Source organism: Triticum urartu, chromosome 7A (genome assembly GCF_056163025.1).
Source record: "Triticum urartu cultivar PI428250 chromosome 7A, HENAU_Tu73, whole genome shotgun sequence".
Taxonomy (NCBI): domain Eukaryota; kingdom Viridiplantae; phylum Streptophyta; class Magnoliopsida; order Poales; family Poaceae; genus Triticum; species Triticum urartu.
In genome coordinates, this window is record NC_141879.1 from 723,681,599 (window position 1) to 723,705,339 (window position 23,741).

General features: G+C 41.7%; 1 protein-coding gene across 1 annotated transcript; it reads left to right on the forward strand.

The window, feature by feature from the left end:
• The first annotated feature begins 1,805 nt into the window (after positions 1 to 1,805).
• LOC147962271 (GDSL esterase/lipase At3g09930-like) lies at positions 1,806 to 3,630 on the forward strand. Its single transcript, XM_087535602.1, has 5 exons — positions 1,806 to 1,860; positions 2,002 to 2,232; positions 2,424 to 2,713; positions 2,810 to 3,086; positions 3,191 to 3,630. The coding sequence occupies exons 1-5, from the start codon at positions 1,806 to 1,808 to the stop codon at positions 3,433 to 3,435; spliced, it is 1,098 nt and encodes a 365-aa protein (XP_087391728.1). The 3' UTR covers positions 3,436 to 3,630.
• The last annotated feature ends 20,111 nt before the right edge of the window (positions 3,631 to 23,741 follow it).

Genomic DNA, 23,741 nt, shown 5'->3' on the forward strand with positions numbered 1-23,741 from the left:
ATACTTGGGCGCAGGGGACAGCAAGGCTAGCTAGAACACACGAGCACTTGCAGCACACGTCAGCAAGGACGATGAAAGGCTCCTGCCCTGGCCCTGAACCTCACATCTAACACGGTGTTATGAATGCGCACGGCAGAGCGGGTGCCAGCCCAACTGTAGGTAAGTTTGATTCTTCAGTCTAGGTGGTCGGGTGGGACCAGGCCCGTCTCCTGAAATTTGCAGGCCAGGGCAAAATGAAATATTAGGCCCTATATTGTACAAAATGCATATAACTAAAGAACTAATAAAACTTAAACTTAGTGTTTTTGTAAAACATTAATGCATGATTTTTCTGTTTTGTAAACCGAGCAAGAATCATGTGAATGAACTCCTATTCTCGAGATAACAACATAGAAAACACCAAACCTTAATTCGAACGAGCTACTATCTTAAAAAATTTGGAGCATGACAACCTGAGCAACTCGCCAACTGTCTTGCCCAAACAATTTGACTGTAGCGCAAAAGATGAAAATAACAAAATTAGTGTAATGATGCACGTGTACACAAAAGTTAAAAAAATTGTTGAATATAACTTTTGCCAAGATAAACTGGTGGTTTTATTTAATATTTTGCATACTTTTTAACAACTATTCTCAATATACAGACCAGAACAACTTGGTCAGACCGTACTGATTATAACTATTTGAGTATCTGTACCTCTCAAATGAATTTCGAATTGGACCGATGGTTTGAGATATAAAGCATTTTGAATATTGAATTTTGATGAAAACTTTGATGACATCAGTTTTTTTTCGTATTTTCTACATGCATGCATATATATAACGAGGTATTCATTCTGAACGTCAATGGTTTTATTTGTGCAGCTCGCAATTCAAGTATTTCATTCTGAAATTTTATAAACATACACATTACATGCTTGGATTTTAAGGTATGCATGTAGCTTGGTCTCCAAAATGCCCAACTCGGCAGCGATTGCAAAATGCATGCACTATGTTTTTATATAGTAGTCATATTGTACTTGGGATTGTAGTAATTATAAGTATCTTAGTGTGTTTACCCCACACGCTATAGCGTTTAGACGACGTCCTGCGCTAAGAATCTTTGGTCCAAACCAAACTTTTTAGTAGCCGGCTATAGCCCAGCTATAGCGGGGCTATAGCCCGCTAAACTTTCGAAATAGCTGGCTATAGGAGCTGATTTGGAGGGCCACCGCTATTTGACATAGCCCGCTATTTAAATCATTAATCCAAACACACGAACAAACATTTGAAATAGCGCGCTATAACATCACAATGGCGTGCAATAGCACGCTATAGGTTTAGAAAGGGTCCGCCGCTAACAGGCTAAGTGCTATTTAAAACTATGATTTTATCACGCATGGTAAGGAGCTCTCTCTCTCTCTCACCTCCGGTGTGACTTCCAGGTTGCGGCCCAACCGATTCCTGAATCGAGGTGCAGGGGTAGAACTTTGTACAAGGATTCCTGAATCCAGGTGGCCTTGTAGGACTTTCAAATTAACAGGTACAGGTAGGACGCACCATTCTATCTACCTGTCGTTCAAAGTTTGCTACACACGATTCTTGTATCTATTGGTTTCCCAAGACGTTTCTTCGTCTCCACGTTGACGCATGCATTCTTAGTCTGGCCGCGGCTATAGCTACAAGCGTACGTACGTGGGATTGCTGACTCCATGTGCAATACGTACCTACCTACCGACCAGAAAAATCTTCTATAAATATAGCTATAGGCTCATGCACGGCGCAACCATCTAGCTCCCCATAGCCGCCTCCCGGGGCCTCGTAACCATGAAGCTCATGCCGACCGTCTTCTGCCTTCTCCTCGTCGTCCTTGCATTGGGTGGTAATGCACATCATTAACTCATTACTGCCTTGCTTTAGCTTTTAGATATTCCTTGCTAGCGCGATCTACAAGTATACATGTTAGTTCGACCACGTCATGTTCTTCATGCATGCACTAAGACATGATTGATCTACGTTACAGGGGCTCGTGTGGAGGCTCGAGGCACACCTTCGGCTGATCAGGGGTCAAAGAACCAATGGTCCAGCATGTTCGTCTTCGGCGATGGCTTCGTCGACAACGGCAACCTCCCAAAGACCGACACATGGCGTCAATGGAGCTATCCCTATGGCTCCTATCTCAACTCCCGTGGATCTACGACTCCTGTTCCAACTGGACGCCTTTCCAACTATTGGATTCAATCTGACTTCATCGGTACGTAGCTAGATATATACTGGTATGCTAGATAGAAAAAATATTTTTGAGCACGTACAACCTTATATCTAAGACCATCCAAAATAATCCATCATATCAAGGCTCTAGATCATTTAGTTCTGACCCTTACAATCTTATATGTGTTGTACTAAAAATAATCCTTCATATTTATTGATTTATTTCCCTTGCAGCAAGGATCTTGGGCCTCAATGAAGCCCCTCCATCGTACAGGCTCACGCCACATCTATCTTGCGACCCATCTGGCATGACCTTTGCTTTCGGCGGTGCTGGCGTCTACGAGGTGCCGGACAAGAAGGTGCCGACCCTTGCAACACAGGTTAATGCTTTCACGAGGCTACTTAATACTGGGGTCATCTCAAAACAACAGCTTCAGAGCTCCGTCGCTCTCGTCTCCATCTCCGGCAGTGACTACATGACTGGTGCCAACGTCGACAATGCCTTCTTGAGTAGCTTCGATGATGTGAGTAGTAGTTAGCAGACTCAAACTTGCAAACACTAACCAGTATGCAATTACTATATACCCAGCTTCTTACCAAGTAACATCTCTTGCATGCAGATTGATAGTTATATTGGGAACGTGACGACTGAGATTGCGAAGAACGTGGGGAAGCTACAGAGGCTAGGTGTGAGAAAGGTACTAGTGAACAACATGCATCCCATTGGCTGCACGCCTTTGCGGACTAGTGCGAACAACTACACGACATGCGACCTTCTGGCAAACTATGCCGCAACTGTGCACAACAACAATATAGAACACCTGATGGGGAACAAGAATAATGCCCACATGCTGGACCTCTACACTGCCTTCACTGACATCGTTAATCACGCCCCGGGTAAGTACTCGTACTTTATATGTCTGCACGCGCATGATGCAAATTAAGTCTGGTTTCACATGTATGCACTTTATTCAACGTCTGTTGGAACTGTGTGTATGCAGGTGAAGGGTCGGAGCAGTCAAACAATTTCAAGCGCAAGCTGACACCTTGCTGTGAGGCTTCCACCAAGCTGGGGTACTGTGGACAGGTTAGCCCTTCAGGGAAGCGCCTCTACAGCCTATGCAAGAATCCTGACAAGAATTTCTACTGGGATGAGACTTACCCGACGACCGCTGGGTGGGAAGCTGTTACAGAGGCACTAGAAGAACCTTTGAGGGAGTTCCTAGATCGGGACTATGTTCCATGATTTCTTTGTAATTTAGGTTTGGATCGATCCGTTGCTTGTTGGTGCAATATCTTTTTGTTAGGTTAGCCTAGATAGTATTCATATTTAGGAAGAAACTTGTGAGTTTTTATAGCCTTGTATTCCATGAAATTTTGTCTAGTGAGCTTAATGTTTTAAGAAAGTTTGTCATACTATATATGTTGAATCTAGCATGGATCTATTTGAGGAGCACGGGGGAGTTGCAGCAAACGAGAAGGTGCTTGGATGATGGGTTCTATTTGAGTAAAGAGTAGATATATAGCTCTGCATGTGCGATCTTTGGTCTCAAAGACTGCGGCTTAGTCGATTGAGGTAACGCTCCACACCTAGTGGTAGCACGGGTATGATCGGTGCCAAGCCAGCTATGTTTGACGTTGCAAAGACGAGAAAGAGGCACACTGGCAACCGCACCCCATACGTTCGTTCAGCCTTCTCGGCTGTTCCATCAGGTTCTGCCTTCACCATGTACACCCCGGCTCGCCAAGGCCGTGTTTATGCCGTTGTTCCCATACCTGTAATTAAAAGTGCACGGGTCATGCCTGTGAGAACTTCCACTTAGCTCCCTGCCGCTGTTGGGGATGACCTTTGCATTAATCGGTATTTGTTTCAATTCAAATGGCAAAAACATGTCTGTAACAAGCTAGGCCATATGCCACATATTTTGTTAAGCATTTGATCGTGTAGCTGCAATGTGTAGATTTCAAGTATTGGAAGCAAGTTAAGGGGGGAGAGAGATGTCTTCGGGGAACAAGGAAATATTGATCAAGTCGGTGGCTCAAGCTAGTCCAACATGTTTTGAGCATATTCAGCACCTAGTAGATGGTGAAGAAAGTACAAAGGAAGATGGCCTAGTTGAATTGGCGCAAAATGATGCTGCCTAAGTCAAAGGGTGGTATCTGTTTACATCGTGTGCGTGCATTCAACCAAGAACTTCTAGCAAAACAAGTTTGGCGATTGCTTGATGCTCCGACGGGCTTATGTGCCTGATTGCGATAGGGAAAATAGTACCCCAGTGGGAATTTGTTGGATATAGTGTTTACCGGCAATGTGTCCGCTGTGTGGATAGCGGTAGAAAACGGGCTGGCGCTAGTCAAGGAAGGGATAATTTTACAGAGTTGATGACGGTATTTCCATGAAGACTTGGATCCTGTGAGGACCATCCTTCCGCCCCAGCGTGCTGAAGAGAGATTGCAGACTACACCGTGTTGCTTATTTTTTTGACGTGAATGGTGCATGGAAGTCTCACTATTTACAGGACCTCTTTTGACCCTTGGATGTGAGTCAAAATTTTAACATTCATGCCTCACACAGAAGACGCCAAGAATTTATTTACTACTAAGGAAAACCTTATGCACAGAGGATTATCAGTAGCGCTGGCTAAAACAAGGCGCTACTACTACCAAACAATAACGCGGGGAGAACAAGCCCGCTACTATTTATATAGTAGTAGTGCGGCCAAATAAAAAGCGCTACTACTATAACTGCCACACCGTTGGAGACAAGCTAGGTATAGTAGTAGTAGCGCCCGTCTACACACCGCGCTACTACTAAGCAAATAGTAGTAGCGTGTTTTAAGGCGACAGCGCTGCAACTAAGAAAAGAAAAAAGAAAAAGAAAATTAAAGAAAATGGAAAAAATGAAAGCAATAGCAGTAGCGCATGTTTATGAAAGCGCTGTAGCAACGTGTTTTCGCTACACGCGCTATATTTAACTTAGCAAAACTAGTAGCGCAGTCCACCAAACAGCACTATAGCTAAGTAGCTATAGCGCTGTTGCAGAAACTGCGTTGCCGTTATGTTTGACTTGCCCCTGCACGGGCGTCCCTCCTTCCCCCAATTCCTCATTCTTCTCGCGTCTCCTACCTCTCCCTCGCCGTCCCTGCTCCCTCGCCATCCTGCCTCCGTCACCGTCATCGGAGCCGCGCGTCGTCGCCGCCACCGGAGCCGCGCGCCCTCGACGCCCCCGGAGCCACCCTCGCCGTCGAAGCTGTTGTAGACGCCACTGAAGCCACCCTTGACGCCCTACCTGCCACTGTCTCCCCCGAGCACCTCCCTGCCACCGTCTCCTCCGAGCACCCTCTGTGTAAGCCCCCACCCTCCTCTCTAGGTTAATTTGCTAAGGTGAATTTAGTTATGAACCCTAGGTTTAAGCATGAACCCTAGGTTTTGGTATGAACCCTAGATAGCTAGGTTTTGGTATAAAACCTAGGTAGCTATTTTCATATATATAAAATTATCTAAGTATCAAATTAGGTCAGAAAATATTATTCTAGGAATTAGCTAGGTTAACTAGGTTAACTAGCTAGCTAGGTTACCTAAGTTAACTAGCTAGGTTAATTAGGTTAACTAGGTTTGCTAGGTTAGAGCAAAAATTTAACTAGGGCAGTAGGGTTTAGAGCAAAAATTTAGGTAGGGCAGTAGGGTTTAAATAGTGTTTTTGTTTTCATAGATGTTTTTCTTGAAAGAACAAACTGAAGAAAATGTTGCAGCAGTGCTGCTAGTAGTATATAGTCGTACTAGTAGATGTTAATTAGGTTAGGGCAGTAGTGGTACTAGTAGATGTTAATTAGATGTTTTTTAGTGAGGGTAGTAGGGTTTTACTAAGTTAATTAGGCTAGTAGCGCTACTGGTAGTAGTGGTACAATAGGTTAACTAGGTGAAGTTAAATGAATGACCTAAATGATTGAAATTAGTTAACTGGATTTTTTTATCTCATCATTATATAGCACTAAAGTTAACTAAGTTTTGTTCTGTTAGTAGTTAACTGAATTTTCTTCTACACTTAGGTTACTAGTGCTGCTAGTGGTAGTGGTACAGTGGGTTAATTAGGTGAAGTTAAATGAATGAAACTAGTAGTTAACTGTTTTTTTTTCATTTCATTATAGAACACTAAAGTGAACTGAATTTTGTTCTATTAGTTGATAACTGAATTTTCTTCTACACTTAGTTTTTGAATTAGCTTGTGAAATTTCGACTTGTATCATAATTTTTGATTGTTCCATAATATTATTTTATCTGTTTTGGATGTTTTATATGCTATTTTATATTATTTTTGGGACTAACCTATTAACCCAGAGCACAGTGTCCCTTTCTGTTTTTTTCCTTATTTTTGAGTTTCACAGAAACGGAATACCAAACAAGTCCAAACGGAATGAAACCTTTGTAATGATTTTTCATGGACCAGAAGACAACCAGGAGACTTGGAGATAAAGTGGAAGGAGGTACGAGGCAGCCACGAGGACGGAGGGCGCGCCCAGGGGATAGGATGCGCCCCCACCCTTGCGGGGCCCCCGTGACCCTCCTGGCCTAATTCTTTCGCCTATATATTCCCAAATATCCCCAAACCACCAGAGGCATCCACGAAAACACTTCTCCGCCACCGCAACGTTCTGTACCCATCAGATCCCATCTAGGGACCTTTTCTGGCTCCCTGCCGGAGGAGGATTCGAGCACGGAGGGCTTCTACATCAACTCTATTGCCCTTCCGATGAAGCGTGGGTAGTTTACCTCAGACCTATGGGTCCATAGCTAGTAGCTAGATGGCTTCTTCTCTCTCTTTGATTCTCAATACCATGTTCTCCTCGATGTTCTTGGAGATCTATTCGATGTAATAATTTTTTGCGGTGTGTTTGCCGAGATCCGATGAATTGTGGATTTATGATCAGCTTATCTATGAATATTATTTGAATATTCTCTGAATTCTTTTATGCATGATTTGATATCTTTGTAATTCTCTTTGAACTATCGGTTTGGTTTGGCCAACTAGATTGGTTTTTCTTGCAATGGGAGAAGTGCTTAGCTTTGGGTTCAATCTTGCGGTGTCCTTTCCCAGTGACAGTAGGGGCAGCAAGGCACGTATCATATTTTTGCCATCGAGGATAAAAAGATGGGATTTTCATCATATTGCTTGAGTAAATTCCTCTTCATCATTCATCTTACTTAATGCATTACTCTGTTCTTAATGAACTTAATATTCTAGATGCTGGCAGGACTCGGTCGATATGTGGAGTAATAGTAGTAGATGCAGAGTCGTTTCGGTCTACTTGACACGGATGTGATGCCTATATTCATGATTATTGGCTTAGATATCGTCATAACTTTGTGCTTTTCTATTAATTGCTCGGCAGTAATCTGTTCACCCACCTTATTATTTGCTATCTTGAGAGAAGTCTCTAGTGAAACCTATGGCCCCCGGGTCTATTTTCCATCATATAAGTTTCTATTTTCCATCATATTAGTTTCCGATCTACTATTTTACAACTCACAAAAAATATTCATTTATCTTAAAATATTTTACATGGATGTTAATGAACGAAAGGTGCTCTACCACATATTGTTGCTCCAAATACTTGGGCGCAGAGGACAGCAAGGCTAGCTTGAACACACGAGCGCTTGTAGCACACGTCACCAAGGACGATGAAAGGCTCCTGCCCCGACCCTGAACCTCACATCTAACACGTCGTCATGAATGCGCGCGGCAGAGCGGGCGCGAGCCCAACTGTAGGTAAGTTTGATTCACCAGTCTAGGTGGTCGGGTGGGACCAGGCCCGTCTCCTGAAATTTGCAGGCCAGGGAAAAATAAAATATTAGGCCCTATATTGTAAGAAATGCATATAACTACAGAACTAATAAAACTTAAACTTACTATTTTTTGTATATATGGAAGTGTCTGTTTCCTAACAAGATCCAATTATTTGATAATGGTAGTAACTTTTTACAAAATCCCACTATTATTCACAAAACGCCTGTTTCCTAACAAAATTATGATATCATAGAAGTACTTCTGAAGAAAATCCTAAACATCTAATGTATTTATTTGAAAACATATGTACAAAAACATCAGGAAGGATAATGGTATTGTTCCTTGCACCCATGTTAAAGTAAAGGGAACAAAAAAGGTATTCTGAATTATACTGCTTAGAACGCAAAAAGGCAGAAAAAAGGTTACTCGGGATTCGTGATTAGATGGAAACCCAACTATACATACTTCTCATTTGATGCTCTCGAATATATACCTCTCAAAATAAACCTCATCTCTATTTTAAACCAATGAGCTCTATTAGAAGAATGCATACTAGGTTGCTTTATGTTTGCAATATAATCTTGAAAGATTCGTTAGATACTACATTAGAACTTTATGATATATTGAAGTTAATGGACTGATGTGACTTGTTATCAGAATTATCATTGCCTATGTGAGCAAAAGTTTTTTCTATCCTAGCATTCACACTACATAAATTATTTGTTTATCATTTACCTATTCGAGGATGGGCATGAATTAAGTTTGGGATGCTAATACATCTCTAACGTATCTATAGTTTATGAAGTATTCATGCTATATTTACATCAATTATGTATGTGAACGAGCATGGTTCCCCATGATTGGTTTTTCTAATTGATGACAGTCCCTATAAATAAACGGTTGCTTTGAGTATATTTTTTACTCCGGTGTTCATTGTACTGCCATGACAAATGATGAATCGGATTGAAAGTTTCTCCATAAAAAAAACTTAAGGCCAAAATAAGAGGGGACCTTATAAACCCGGATGGAGGGAGTACTTGTACGAAGTTTTGAATTTTCAAGAAATAACGAATACACATGAGTAGAGACGACTAGATTAGTTGGCTCTCTCCTGCTGCAGAAGTGCGAAATGTATTCATTCATAGTTTTGTTGTGCGGTCACATAGCGAGGCGCCCTCAGTTGCATGTGTTGAGTATCATGATTATTAGGAAAGTTAGGATAGCGTAGGATATTATTCTTTATTGCCTTGTACTCCAAGACGATCATGCACTCTTATATATATGCCCATGAGGCTCAAGCAATACATCAACTATTCCGCAACAATTCCTCTCTCTCCCTTCTAACATGGTCCGTTGGCTTGCCTCCGGATTCTTCTCTAGTCTCATCGTCTGCGTTGCTACCGTTGTGATTGCGGAGGGATGTTGAGTATCGTAATTATTAAGAAAGCTAGGATAGCATAGGATATTATTCTATCTTGCCTTGTACTCCAAGACGATCAGGTACTCCTATATATATGCCCAAGGGGTGCAAGAAATACACAACAAGGAGGATGTAAATGAGGATGGGATGTTCTACTGTCCGCCAGAGTCAGATGGCGAACAACTTCACCGAGTCGAAGACACATTTCGGTCATTGATTGCCAGCAACTAGCCATGTTGATAGACACAATGCTTCAAAACAGCTTCAGAAATTGTTCATTGTGTGTTGAGACATGCATGTTTGTTTTGCTACACATCTATACTCACTGTCGTGCTCCGCTAATACTCTTAATTATTGGATCGACGTTGTAATATAATGTATGTGTGATTGTTTGAATGTTGAGACAAAATTCTATATATGTAATGCATTCTGATGATCAAATGCAACATACTGCAACCCCGTCATTAAAATGATGTCGCCATGGCAGCAAAAAAATGTTGTTGCAACAGCAATTATTCTATAGGCCTAGATCACTACTAGTGGGTGGGTGCCATTAGTCCATGCCACTAATGTTATGCATAGAAGTGGCGGGTAGAGAGTAGAAGTTCTGGAGGGCACTGTGACTCGCCCGCTAGTACTATGGACCCACCAATGGCGGGCGTTCACCCACCACTGATGGCATGTTAGCAGTGGCGGCAGTTCATGAAGGAAATATGCCCTAGAGGCAATAATAAAGTTGTTATTTATATTTCCTTATATCATGATAAATGTTTATTATTCATGCTAGAATTGCATTAACCGGAAACTTGATACATGTGTGGATACATAGACAAAACACCGTGTCCCTAGTAAGCCTCTACTAGACTAGCTCGTTAATCAAAGATGGTTAAGTTTCCTAACCATGGACATGTGTTGTCATTTGATGAACGGGATCACATCATTAGAAGAATGATGTGATGGACAATACCCATCCGATTAGCTTAGAATAATGATCATTAAGTTTTATTGCTATTGCTTTCTTCATGACTTATACATATTCCTTTGACCATGAGATCATGCAACTCCCGGATACCGGAGGAATACCTTGTGTGATATCAAATGCCACAACGTAACTGGGTGATTATAAAGATGCTCTACAGGTATCTCCGAAGGTGTTTGTTGGGTTGGCATAGATCGAGATTAGGATTTGTCACTCCGAGTATCGGAGAGGTATCTCTGGGCCCTTGAGCAACAGTTTTCGAGGGTAGAGTATTCAACCCAAATTTATTGATTCGACACAAGGGGAGCCAAAGAATATTCTCAAGTATTAGCAGCTGAGTTGTCAATTCAACCACACCCGAAAGACTTAATATCTGCAACAAAATATTTAGTAGCAAAGTAGTATGGAAGTAATGGTAATAGTGGCAAAAGTATAGTAGTAGTATTGTAGCAATCGTAACAGTGGCAACGGAAAAGTAACTAAGAAGAGATCAATATGTGAAAAGCTCGTAGGCAATGGATCAATGATGGATAATTACATCGGATGGCATTCATCATGCAACGTTTATAACATAGGGTGACACATAACTATCTCCAATTCATCAATATAATGTAGGCATGTATTCTGAATATAGTCATACGTGCTTATGGAAAAGAACTTGCATGACATCTTTTGTCCTACCCTACCGTTGCAGCGGGGTCCTATTAGAAACTAAGGGATATTAAGGCCTGCTTTTAATAGAGTACCGGACCAAAGCATTAGCACTTAGTGAATACATGACCTCCTCAAACTACAGTCATCACCGGGAGTGGTCCCGACTATTGTCACTCCGGGGTTGCCGGATCATAACACGTAGTAGGTGACTATAACTTGCAATATCGCATCAAGAACACATATATATTCATGAAAACATAATAGTTTCATATCTGAAATCATGGCACTCGGGCCCTAGTGACAAGCATTAGGCATAGCAAAGTCATAGCAACATCAGCTTACAACATAGTGGATACTAGGGGTCAAACCCTAACAAAACTAACTCGAGTACATGGTAAATCTCATCCAACCCATCACGGTCCAGCAAGACTTCGATGGGATTACTCACGCACAGAAGTGAGCATCATGAAATTGGTGATGGAGGATGGTTGATGATGACGATGGCGATGGATTCCCCTCTCCGGAGCCCAAAACGGACTCGAGATCTGCCCTCCTGAGGAAGAACAGGGCTTGGCGGCGGCTCCGTATCGTAAAACACAATAAAGCCTTCTCTCTATTTTTTGTTCTCCCCGAAAGAGAATATATGGAGTTGGAGTTGAGGTCGGTGGAGGTCTAGGGGGGCCACAAGGTTGGGTGGCGCGCCCCAGGGGGTGGGCGCACCCCACACCCTTGTGGCCAGGGTGTTGGGCCCCTTCACTTGATTCTTTCGCCAATATTTTTTGTTAATTCCAAAACTTATCTCCGTGATGTTTTAGTTCATTCTGAGAAATTTTTATTCTGCATAAAAATAACACCATGGCAATTCTGCTAAAAACAGCGTCAGTCCGGGTTAGTTCCATTCAAATCATGCAAATTAGAGTCCAAAATAAGGGCAAAAGAGTTTGGAAAAGTAGATATGACGGAGACGTATCAACTCCCCCAAGCAATTCAGTTGACAAACTGAAAGTGATAAAGAAAAACTTTTACAAACTCTGTTTGATCTTGTTGTTGCAAATATGTAAAGCCGGCATTCAATTTTTCAGCAAAGATTATGGACTAACCATATTCACAATAACATTTAAGTCTCACATTTACTCATATCAATGACATAATCAACTTGCGAGCAATAATAATAAATCTCGGATGACAACACTTTCTCAAATCAATCGTGATATGATATAACAAGATGATATCTCGCTAGCCCTTTCTGAGATCGCAAAACATAAATGCAGAGCACCCCTGAAGATCAAGGACTGACTATACGTTGTAATTCATAGTAAAAAGATCCAGTCACAGTCATACTCAATATAAATTAATAGCAATGCATACAAATGACAGTGGTGCTCAGCTTTTTATAAGAGGATGATGACTTGGTAATAAAATTAAATAGATAGGCCCTTTGCAGAGGGAAGCATGGATTTGCAAAGGTGCCAGAGCTTGAGTTTTGAAATATAGATAAATAATATTTTGAGCGGTATGCTTTCATTGTCAACATAACATCTAAGAGATCTCGGTATTTTCCATGCTACATACATTATAGGCGGTTCCCAAACAAAATGGTAAATTTTATACTCCCCCACCACCAACAAGAACACTCCACAACTGGTCTGAAACAACGGGTACCGTCCAACTAACAACAATCCTGGGGGAGTTTCCTTTGCTATTATTCTGATTTGATTTGAGCATGGGACTGGGCATCCCATTTACCAGCCATTTTCTCGTGAATGATGAGCGGAGTCCACTCATCGTGAGAATAACCCACCTAGCATGGAAGATATTGACAGCCCTAGTTGGTACATGAGCAATTCGAGCATACAAAACAGATTATTATTTGAAGGTTTAGAGTTTGGCACATGCAAATTTACTTGGAATGGCAGGTAAATACCGCATATAGGAAGGTATGGTGGACTCGTATGGAACAACTTTGGGGTTTGTGGAAGTGGATGGACAAGCAGTATTCCCACTTAGTAGAAGTGAAGGCTAGAAAGAGACTGGGAAGCAACCAACTAGAGAGCGACAACAGTCATAAGCATGCATTGAGATTAACCAACATTGAGTCCAAGGATGAGTAGGATATATATCTCCATGAACATAAATATCGTAGAGGCTATGTTGATTTTCTTTCAACTACATGCGTAAACATGTGCCAAGTCAAGCCACTCGAATCATTCAAAGGAGGATACCATCCTATCATACTACATCACAACCATTTTAATTTTCTATGTTGGCATGCAAGATAAACCATTATAAACTCCTAGCTAATTAAGCATGGTACGAGCAACTATAATTAGCTAAACATGTTTCATTCATAATAGCTTGAATCAGGAACAATGAACTAATCATATTTACAAAAACAAGATAGGTCGAGTTCATACCAGCTTTTCCTCATCTCAATCATTTCATCATATATCGTCATTATTGCCTTTCACTTGCACGACCGAACGGCGTGGATAATAATAAGAGTGCACATGCATTGGACTAAGTTGGAATCTGCAAACATTTATTCAAATGAGAAGACAAGGTAATATGGGCTCTTTGTTAGATCAACAATAATGCATATGAGAGCCACTCAACATTTTCATCGTGGTCTTCTCCTCTCGACCCCCAAAGAAAATAAAATAACTTCAAAGAAACACACTAAATATTTTTGGAGATTTTGTTTTTTTTGAAGAAAGTAAAACAAGAATGAGAAAACTATTTACACGAAAAAGCTCCCAACAAGAAAAAGAAGAATGAGAAATCTTTTTGGGTTTTCTATTGATACTACTAAGCATGCATAAAAAGTAAACTAACTACAACTAATTTTTTTCTTAAGGTTTTTCAAACACACAGGAAGAAAGCGGAAAAAGAAATAAACTAACATGGATAAAACAATGAAAAATTATGAGCACCGAAAACTAGAATGAGTGTGTGAACATGAATGTAATGTCGGTGAGAAATACGTACTCTCCCAAGCTTAGGCTTTTGGCCTCTGTTGGTCTAAGGCCACGGTTGGCCTAGCGGATATCCAAAGTTGTAGTCGGGGTTGTAGTAATGCAGCAGCTACTGCTTGGTGAGCTGCCTCCTGGTGTGTGCGTTCAGTGCTAGAAATTCTTAAACATTCTATAAAAAATCATATCAAATTTTCAGGGCATTTGGAGAACTTTTATTTTCGGGACATTTTTATTGCATGGATAATTCAGAAAACAGACAAAAAATAGTAGTAGTGTGTTTTAAGGCGACAGCGCTGCAACTAAGAAAAGGAAAAGAAAAGAAAAAAGAAAAAGAAAATTAAAGAGAATGGAAAAAATGAAAGCAATAGCAGTAGCGCATGTTTATGAAAGCGTTGTAGCAACGTGTTTTCGCTACACGCGCTATATTTAACTTAGCTAAACTAGTAGGGCAGTCCACCAAACAGCACTATAGCTAAGTAGCTATAGCGCTGTTGCAGAAACTGCGTTGCCGTTATGTTTGACTTGCCCCTGCACGGGCGTCCCTCCTTCCCCCAATTCATCATTCTTCTCGCGTCTCCTACCTCTCCCTCGCCGTCCCTGCTCCCTCGCCATCCTGCCTCCGTCACCGTCATCGGAGCCGCGCGCCGTCGCCGCCACCGGAGCCGCGTGCCCTCGACGCCCCCGGAGCCACCCTCGCCGTCGGAGCTGTTGTAGACGCCACTGAAGCCACCCTTGACGCCCTCCCTGCCACTGTCTCCCCCGAGCACCTCCCTGCCACCGTCTCCTCCGAGCACCCTCTGTGTAAGCCCCCACCCTCCTCTCTAGGTTAATTTACTAAGGTGAATTTAGTTATGAACCCTAGGTTTAAGCATGGACCCTAGGTTTTGGTATGAACCCTAGATAGCTAGGTTTTGGTATAAAACCTAGGTAGCTATTTTCATATATATATAATTAGCTAAGTATCAAATTAGGTCAGAAAATATTATTCTAGGAATTAGCTAGGTTAACTAGGTTAACTAGCTAGCTAGGTTACCTAAGTTAACTAGCTAGGTTAATTAGGTTAACTAGGTTTGCTAGGTTAGATCAAAAAATTATCTAGGGCAGTAGGGTTTAGAGCAAAAATTTAGGTAGGGCAGTAGGGTTTAAATAGGGTTTTTGTTTTCATAGATGTTTTTCTTGAAAGAACAAACTGAAGAAAATGTTGCAGCAGTGCTGCTAGTAGTATATAGTCGTACTAGTAGATGTTAATTAGGTTAGGGCAGTAGTGGTACTAGTAGATGTTAATTAGATGTTTTTTAGTGAGGGTAGTAGGGTTTTACTAAGTTAATTAGGCTAGTAGCGCTACTGGTAGTAGTGGTACAATAGGTTAACTAGGTGAAGTTAAATGAATGACCTAAATGATTGAAATTAATAGTTAACTGGATTTTTTTATCTCATCATTATATAGCACTAAAGTTAACTAAGTTTTGTTCTGTTAGTAGTTAACTGGATTTTCTTCTACACTTAGGTTACTAGTGCTGCTAGTGGTAGTGGTACAGTGGGTTAATTAGGTGAAGTTAAATGAATGAAATTAGTAGTTAACTGTTTTTTTTCATTTCATTATAGAACACTAAAGTGAACTGAATTTTGTTCTATTAGTAGATAACTGAATTTTCTTCTACACTTAGTTTTTGAATTAGCTTGTGAAATTTCGACTTGTACCATAATTTTTGATTGTTCCATAATATTATTTTATCTGTTTTGGATGTTTTATATGCTATTTTATATTATTTTTGGGACTAACCTATTAACCTAGAGCACAGTGTCACTTTCTGTTTTTTCCTTATTTTTGAGTTTCACAGAAACGGAATACCAAACGAAGTCCAAACGGAATGAAACCTTTGTAATGATTTTTCATGGACCAGAAGACAACCAGGAGACTTAGAGATAAAGTGGAAGGAGCTACGAGGCAGCCACGAGGACGGAGGGCGCGCCCAGGGGATAGGACGCGCCCCCACCCTTGCGGGGCCCCCGTGACCCTCCTGGCCTAATTCTTTCGCCTATATATTCCCAAATATCCCCAAACCACCAGAGGCATCCACGAAAACACTTTTCCGCCACCGCAACCTTCTGTACCCATCAGATCCCATCTAGGGACCTTTTTTGGCTCCCTGCCGGAGGAGGATTCGAGCACGGAGGGCTTCTACATCAACTCTATTGCCCTTCCGATGAAGCGTGAGTAGTTTACCTCAGACCTATGGGTCCATAGCTAGTAGCTAGATGGCTTCTTCTCTCTCTTTGATTCTCAATACCATGTTCTCCTCGATGTTCTTGGAGATCTATTCGATGTAATAATTTTTTGCGGTGTGTTTGCCGAGATCCGATGAATTGTGGATTTATGATCAGCTTATCTATGAATATTATTTGAATATTCTCTGAATTCTTTTATGCATGATTTGATATCTTTGTAATTCTCTTTGAACTATCGGTTTGGTTTGGCCAACTAGATTGGTTTTTCTTGCAATGGGAGAAGTGCTTAGCTTTGGGTTCAATCTTGCGGTGTCCTTTCCCAGTGACAGTAGGGGCAGCAAGGCACGTATCATATTTTTGCCATCGAGGATAAAAAGATGGGATTTTCATCATATTGCTTGAGTAAATTCCTCTTCATCATTCATCTTACTTAATGCATTACTCTGTTCTTAATGAACTTAATATTCTAGATGCTGGCAGGACTCGGTCGATATGTGGAGTAATAGTAGTAGATGCAGAGTCGTTTCGGTCTACTTGACACGGATGTGATGCCTATGTTCATGATTATTGCCTTAGATATCGTCATAACTTTGTGCTTTTCTATTAATTGCTCGGCAGTAATCTGTTCACCCACCTTATTATTTGCTATCTTGAGAGAAGTCTCTAGTGAAACCTATGGCCCCCGGGTCTATTTTCCATCATATAAGTTTCTATTTTCCATCATATTAGTTTCCGATCTACTATTTTACAACTCACAAAAAATATTCATTTATCTTAAAATATTTTACATGGATGTTAATGAACGAAAGGTGCTCTACCACATATTGTTGCTCCAAATACTTGGGCGCAGAGGACAGCAAGGCTAGCTTGAACACACGAGCGCTTGTAGCACACGTCACCAAGGACGATGAAAGGCTCCTGCCCCGACCCTGAACCTCACATCTAACACGTCGTCATGAATACGCGCGGCAGAGCGGGCGCGAGCCCAACTGTAGGTAAGTTTGATTCACTAGTCTAGGTGGTCGGGTGGGACTAGGCCCGTCTCCTGAAATTTGCAGGCCAGGGAAAAATAAAATATTACGCCCTATATTGTAAAAAATGCATATAACTACAGAACTAATAAAACTTAAACTTACTATTTTTTGTATATATGGAAGTGTCTGTTTCCTAACAAGATCCGATTATTTGATAATGGTAGTAACTTTTTACAAAATCCCACTATTATTCACAAAACGCCTGTTTCCTAACAAAATTATGATATCATAGAAGTACTTCTGAAGAAAATCCTAAACATCTAATGTATTTATTTGAAAACATATGTACAAAAACATCAGGAAGGATAATGGTATTGTTCCTTGCACCCATGTTAAAGTAAAGGGAACAAAAAAGGTATTCTGAATTATACTGCTTAGAACGCAAAAAGGCAGAAAAAAGGTTACTCAGGATTCGTGATTAGGTGGAAACCCAACTATACATACTTCTCATTTGATGCTCTCGAATATATACCTCTCAAAATAAACCTCATCTCTATTTTAAACCAATGAGCTCTATTAGAAGAATGCATACTAGGTTGCTTTATGTTTGCAATATAATCTTGAAAGATTCGTTAGATACTACATTACAACTTTATGATATATTGAAGTTAATGGACTGATGTGACTTGTTATCAGAATTATCATTGCCTATGTGAGCAAAAGTTTTTTCTATCCTAGCATTCACACTACATAAATTATTTGTTTATCATTTACCTATTCGAGGATGGGCATGAATTAAGTTTGGGATGCTAATACATCTCTAACGTATCTATAGTTTATGAAGTATTCATGCTATATTTACATCAATTATGTATGTGAAAGAGCATGGTTCCCCATGATTGGTTTTTCTAATTGATGACAGTCCCTATAAATAAACGGTTGCTTTGAGTATATTTTTTACTCCGGTGTTCATTGTACTGCCATGACAAATGATGAATCGGATTGAAAGTTTCTCCATAAAAAAAACTTAAGGCCAAAATAAGAGGGGACCTTATAAACCCGGATGGAGGGAGTACTTGTACGAAGTTTTGAATTTTCAAGAAATAACGAATACACATGAGTAGAGACGACTAGATTAGTTGGCTCTCTCCTGCTGCAGAAGTGCGAAATGTATTCATTCATAGTTTTGTTGTGCGGTCACATAGCGAGGCGCCCTCAGTTGCATGTGTTGAGTATCATGATTATTAGGAAAGTTAGGATAGCGTAGGATATTATTCTTTATTGCCTTGTACTCCAAGACGATCATGCACTCTTATATATATGCCCATGAGGCTCAAGCAATACATCAACTATTCCGCAACAATTCCTCTCTCTCCCTTCTAACATGGTCCGTTGGCTTGCCTCCGGATTCTTCTCCAGTCTCATCGTCTGCGTCGCTACCGTTGTGATTGCGGAGGGATGTTGAGTATCGTAATTATTAAGAAAGCTAGGATAGCATAGGATATTATTCTATCTTGCCTTGTACTCCAAGACGATCAGGTACTCCTATATATATGCCCATGGGGTGCAAGAAATACACCAACTATTCCGCAACAATCCCTGTCTCTCCATTCTAACAGCATGCATAATTAGTCTTCGCAAATGGCCGCCACCGTGAACTGAGTATAGCTCAGATGATTAGTTTGCTTATGGTTGAACCAGCTCATCAGGGTTTAGGTCCTAAGTTTGGAACTGGTTCTTGCATTTTTTTTGTTTGAATTTGTTATAGGCGTTCTCATCCACTACGAAGGTGCTCATGATTATTTTATTAATCTCAAGATATTATGCCGGTTCGGTATCTCAGACAGTGATGCTTATAGGATAGGATGATTGTATGTACGTTTATGTCCGCATTTGCATTGCTCGATGTTCTAATGACCGCCACCGAAATGACAATACTCGCGTACACACTATGTTCGATCGATGCGCCTGCCCTTTGCCGACCATGTCGATCTATGTGCGTGCGCGCATGGCTAGTGTTTTTGAGTTGTTTAAGTGCTTTGAAGAACAAGTACGGATACTTGATTTTTTTACATTTTATTAGTCTCACACGGGTAACTGTCATCGCTGGCGACACGCTTAAGAGGGGACGCGCGTGCACCTGTGCTGCCGGGCCTGGTGGAACGGGCCTGTCACCCCACGCTTCGGGGGGCAAAGAGTCGGCAAGGTAGGGCGATGCACTTTCCACGGCGACGGGCAGGACTGTAGTTCTCGGTGTCGGATTCAGGCGGGCACTCCATGGCGCCCGCGCTCGCACGTGGAGGTACGTCATGCGGGTCCGTCACGGACATAGCAATTGGCTGGCTACCACCCCGGCTACGTATGAGAACCGGTAGAATATGTTCGTCAACACCAAAAGCTAGCGCGTGCTCTGCTATTCTACATACTCTCAACAATCAATGGAATAATGGATATAGAAAAACAAACGAATCGTGATTTGTGAGGCAGACCTTTGAGGTTGACGGAGAGCAACGGTGGCACCTGCAGCTGCTGCACCCGCGGAGTTACCAGTGAATTTTCCGACAAGCGTTGCAACCACATAACAAAGATGCAGATTGACACCGCCTTCTAGAGTAGAAATTTGACGACGTAGACTGGGAAGTGGAAAAGGACGTGAGGGGACCTACAACTATAAAGTACAGGAAGCGGACGGGTAATGAACCGCCGGCCGGCCGCTTGATTACCCCGTTAGTTAATCTTGTATGTGTGGGATAGTGGAAGATGTAAACGGTAGCAATAATGGCTGGCAGCGTGAAGAAGAAAGGAACTGATGCATTGAGAACCCTTCTTCAGGGACAAAGCCAGCCGGCGATGCGATGATGTGGCTGCATGGCTGAGTTGACTAGGTGCATGTTAAGATGATTTGCAAACTGAATGGTGATGTGGCATGATGATGATGTGGACAGTGTGCATGTTAAGAGAATTGGTAGTAGTGGGGATCAACTTCTTAAAAATGTAGGATGTAAGATAAGGCGATTGTTGGGATCCGACTTCTCCGAGGAGGCCCGCTCGTTGCCTGAGAATTTCTCCCCCACACTTGCAACTCTTTTTTCCTTTTTCGTTGAGTTGGTGCTCCCCATATGCAGGAGCTCTCTAAATGTAAATTTAGTGATGGATCAACCTATGGATGTAAGGAAGCGCATCCCACATGCAAGAGCACTCTAAAATACATTAGTGATGGACCAACCTATAAATGAAAAGACCGGCAACACACATGCATTCAAATTTCAAACAAGACGAGGTCGGCGCCATGGATGAAAAATTGCATCGATTTTAAAAACTTCGCCAAATCAAAATATGCTTTCGTCATTGTGTTCATTGTGATGAGATCTTCTTTGAAATTCGAGCCCATATGGGCATGTTCTGATGAATATTGTCGAAGAACTACTTTTACCATGAAAATCAAGTTCCCGTTATGAACATGTTTCTTTGGCACATATCAATAAAGTTGAGACTTGTTTTGAAGCAAGTGTTCAATACAAACCTTACTTTTCTCTCACAAATAGGTAGGCCAACCGGGTGTTTGACACTATATTATCATTTGCACAATTTGCAGCTATATTATCATTTGCACAATTTTAAGAGACTGCACTTGTATTGTTTAAAAGAAATTAATGTGACGATAAGTAGCATGCAAGACAAATTTATTAATACAACTTTTGTTCAAAGAAACTAGTATATGGTCTAAAAACACAAAAGAAATTGAAATGCTATACAAGGACCCTACCTTTTTGTGGGGTATACAAGCACCCTACCAACGACATGCACACTTGCGAACCCTCCCAAATCACATCCGAGCCCCCGCGTCATCCCTCCCGTGGGTGACTCGGGCGGCGGTGCGTGCCACCCTCCCCTCCCGCCACCCTCCCAGACCATCGCAAAACCCCTCGTGGTGGCTTGCGGCGGGGCACGTTTTCTCTGATGCTCGGGGATGGCCGATGTGGGGTGGCCTATCAAGGCGGCGGCGGCGGGCGAGCTCAGGGCTCGGTGGCATGGCGGCGACGTCCTCGCGAAGGGCGAGCGGCGACGGGGTGGACCTCAGATTGGTGGTGGTGGCCATCTCCTCCGTCGGAGGTGGTCCGCCTGATGCTGGGTGGTCTGATCTCGAGATCCGTCATCTAGTCCCGGCCGCGAGTCGGGGAGACATAGTTGCCAGTGAAAAGCGAGCTGACAGTGGGCGATGGTTGTGTTCAACGCCGTTACCTTGACGAACGCATCGTCGTGTAACTACTGTCGAGCTCCAGGGGAAACTCTAGGATCTCGTCTTATAGATCAGACAATGGCGGCGTTGTGATGTTGTTTCTCTCTTGGGAGCATAGTTTGTGGAGCATCGCTGAAAGACAAAGGTAGGAGGCATGCAGAGGCTCTGTCTTGCATGGAGCTTCAGTGGAGATGTCAAGTCATGCCTGGACGACAGGTGCTACGCTATGTCATGCCTGTTCGATAGGTACTACGCACGACCGATCTTCCTGTGTCTTCGTGTCTAGATGAACGAGCGCAGGGCGGTGGCATTGATTTTTCCCGGACTATAGCGCCACAAAACTCTTGTCTGCTAGGACTACGTCGGTATTTCCCCAAAGAGGAAGGGATGATGTAGCATAGTGAAGGTAGGTATTTCCCTCAGTGATTAAACCATGGTTACCGAACCAATAGGAGAACCAAGAAACACAATGTAAACGTTACCTGCACACAAATAACAACACCTCGCAACCCGACGTCTTAAAGGGGTTGTCAATCCCTTTCAGGTAACGATGCCAGAAATTTGTAGTAGATTGAAATAATATATCGTAAATAAAATAAAGTGCAGAAAAGTATTTTTGTATTTTTGGTAGATCTGAATAAAAATGCAAAGAAAAAGTAGATCGCAAGAAATATATGAGGAAGAAGACCCGGGGCCGTAGGTTTCACTAGTGGCTTCTCTCGAGAAAGATAGCAAACGATGGGTAAACAAATTACTGTTGGGCAATTGATAGAACCTCAAATAATTATGACGATATCCAGGCAATGATCATTACATAGGCATCACATCCAAGATTAGTAGACCGACTCCTGCCTGCATTAACTGCTATTACTCCACACATCGACCGCTATCCAGCATGCATATAGTGTATTAAGTTCATGGAAAACGGAGTAATGCAATAAGAACGATGACATGATGTAGACAAGATCCGCTTATCTATTGCGTAGATATAGATCACATCTTTTTATCCTTAGTAGCAACGATACATACGTGTCAGTTCCCTTTCTGTCACTGGGATCAAGCACTATAAGATCGAACCCACTACCAAGCACCTCTTCCCATTGCAAGATAAATAGATCAAATTGGCCAAACAAAACCCAAATATCGGAGAAGAAATACGAGGCTATAAGAGATCAAAGAAACTCAAATAACTTTCATGGATATAAAAATATATGACTGATCATAAACTCAATGTTCATCAGATCCAACAAACACACCGCAAAAAGAGTTACATCATATGGATCTCAAAGAGACCATTGTATTGATGAACAAGAGAGAGGGAGAGAGAGAGAGAGAGATGAATCCATCTAGATACTAACTACGGACCCGAAGGTCTACAAAGAACTACTCACGTATCATTGGAGAGGCACCAATGAAGGTGGTGAACCCCATCCAAGATGGTGTCTAGATTAGATCTAGTGGTTCTGGACACTGCAGCGGCTGGATGGATATTTTGCCAACTCCCCTAGGGTTCTGATATTTTTGGGTTATTTATAGAGCAAAGAGGCGGTCCGGGGGGCACCCGAGGTGGGCACAACCCACCAGGGCGCGCCTGGGCCTCCTGGCGCACCCTGGTGGGTTGTCCCCTCCTCAGGACTCCACCCATGTGCAACCAGGGCCCAACATGTTCTTCCTATTCCATAAAAAATCTCTGTAAATTTTCGTGGCATTTGGACTCCGTCTGATATTGATTTTCTGTGATGTAAAAAACACGGAAAAAACAGGAACTAGCTCTTGGCACTATGTCAATAAGTTAGTACCAAAAATGATATAAAATGATTATAAAATATCAAAGAATGATAATATAACAGCATGGAACAATCAAAAATTATAGGTACATTGAGACATATCAACATCCCCAAGCTTAACTCCTACTCGTCCTTGAGTAGGTAAGTGATAAAAACAAATTTTTTGATGTGGAGTGTTGTTTAACATGTCATATCATATTATTTTCTTTATACCATGGACATTTGGACTTTTTATGTGATTCAAAGCAATAGTCTACTTTTGACATAGTAATTTAGATACTCAAGCATATCAACAAGCAACCATGTCTTTCAAAATATCAATGCTAAAATAAGTTATCCCTACAAAATCATATAGTCTTGTCATGCTCTGTCTTCTTAACACAAAGTATTTATCATGCACAACCCCGATGACAAGCCGAGCAATTGGTTCATACTTTTTAACGCGCTTCCGCTTTTTCAACTCTTACAGAATACATGAGCGCAAGCCATGGATATAGCACTAGGGGTGGAAT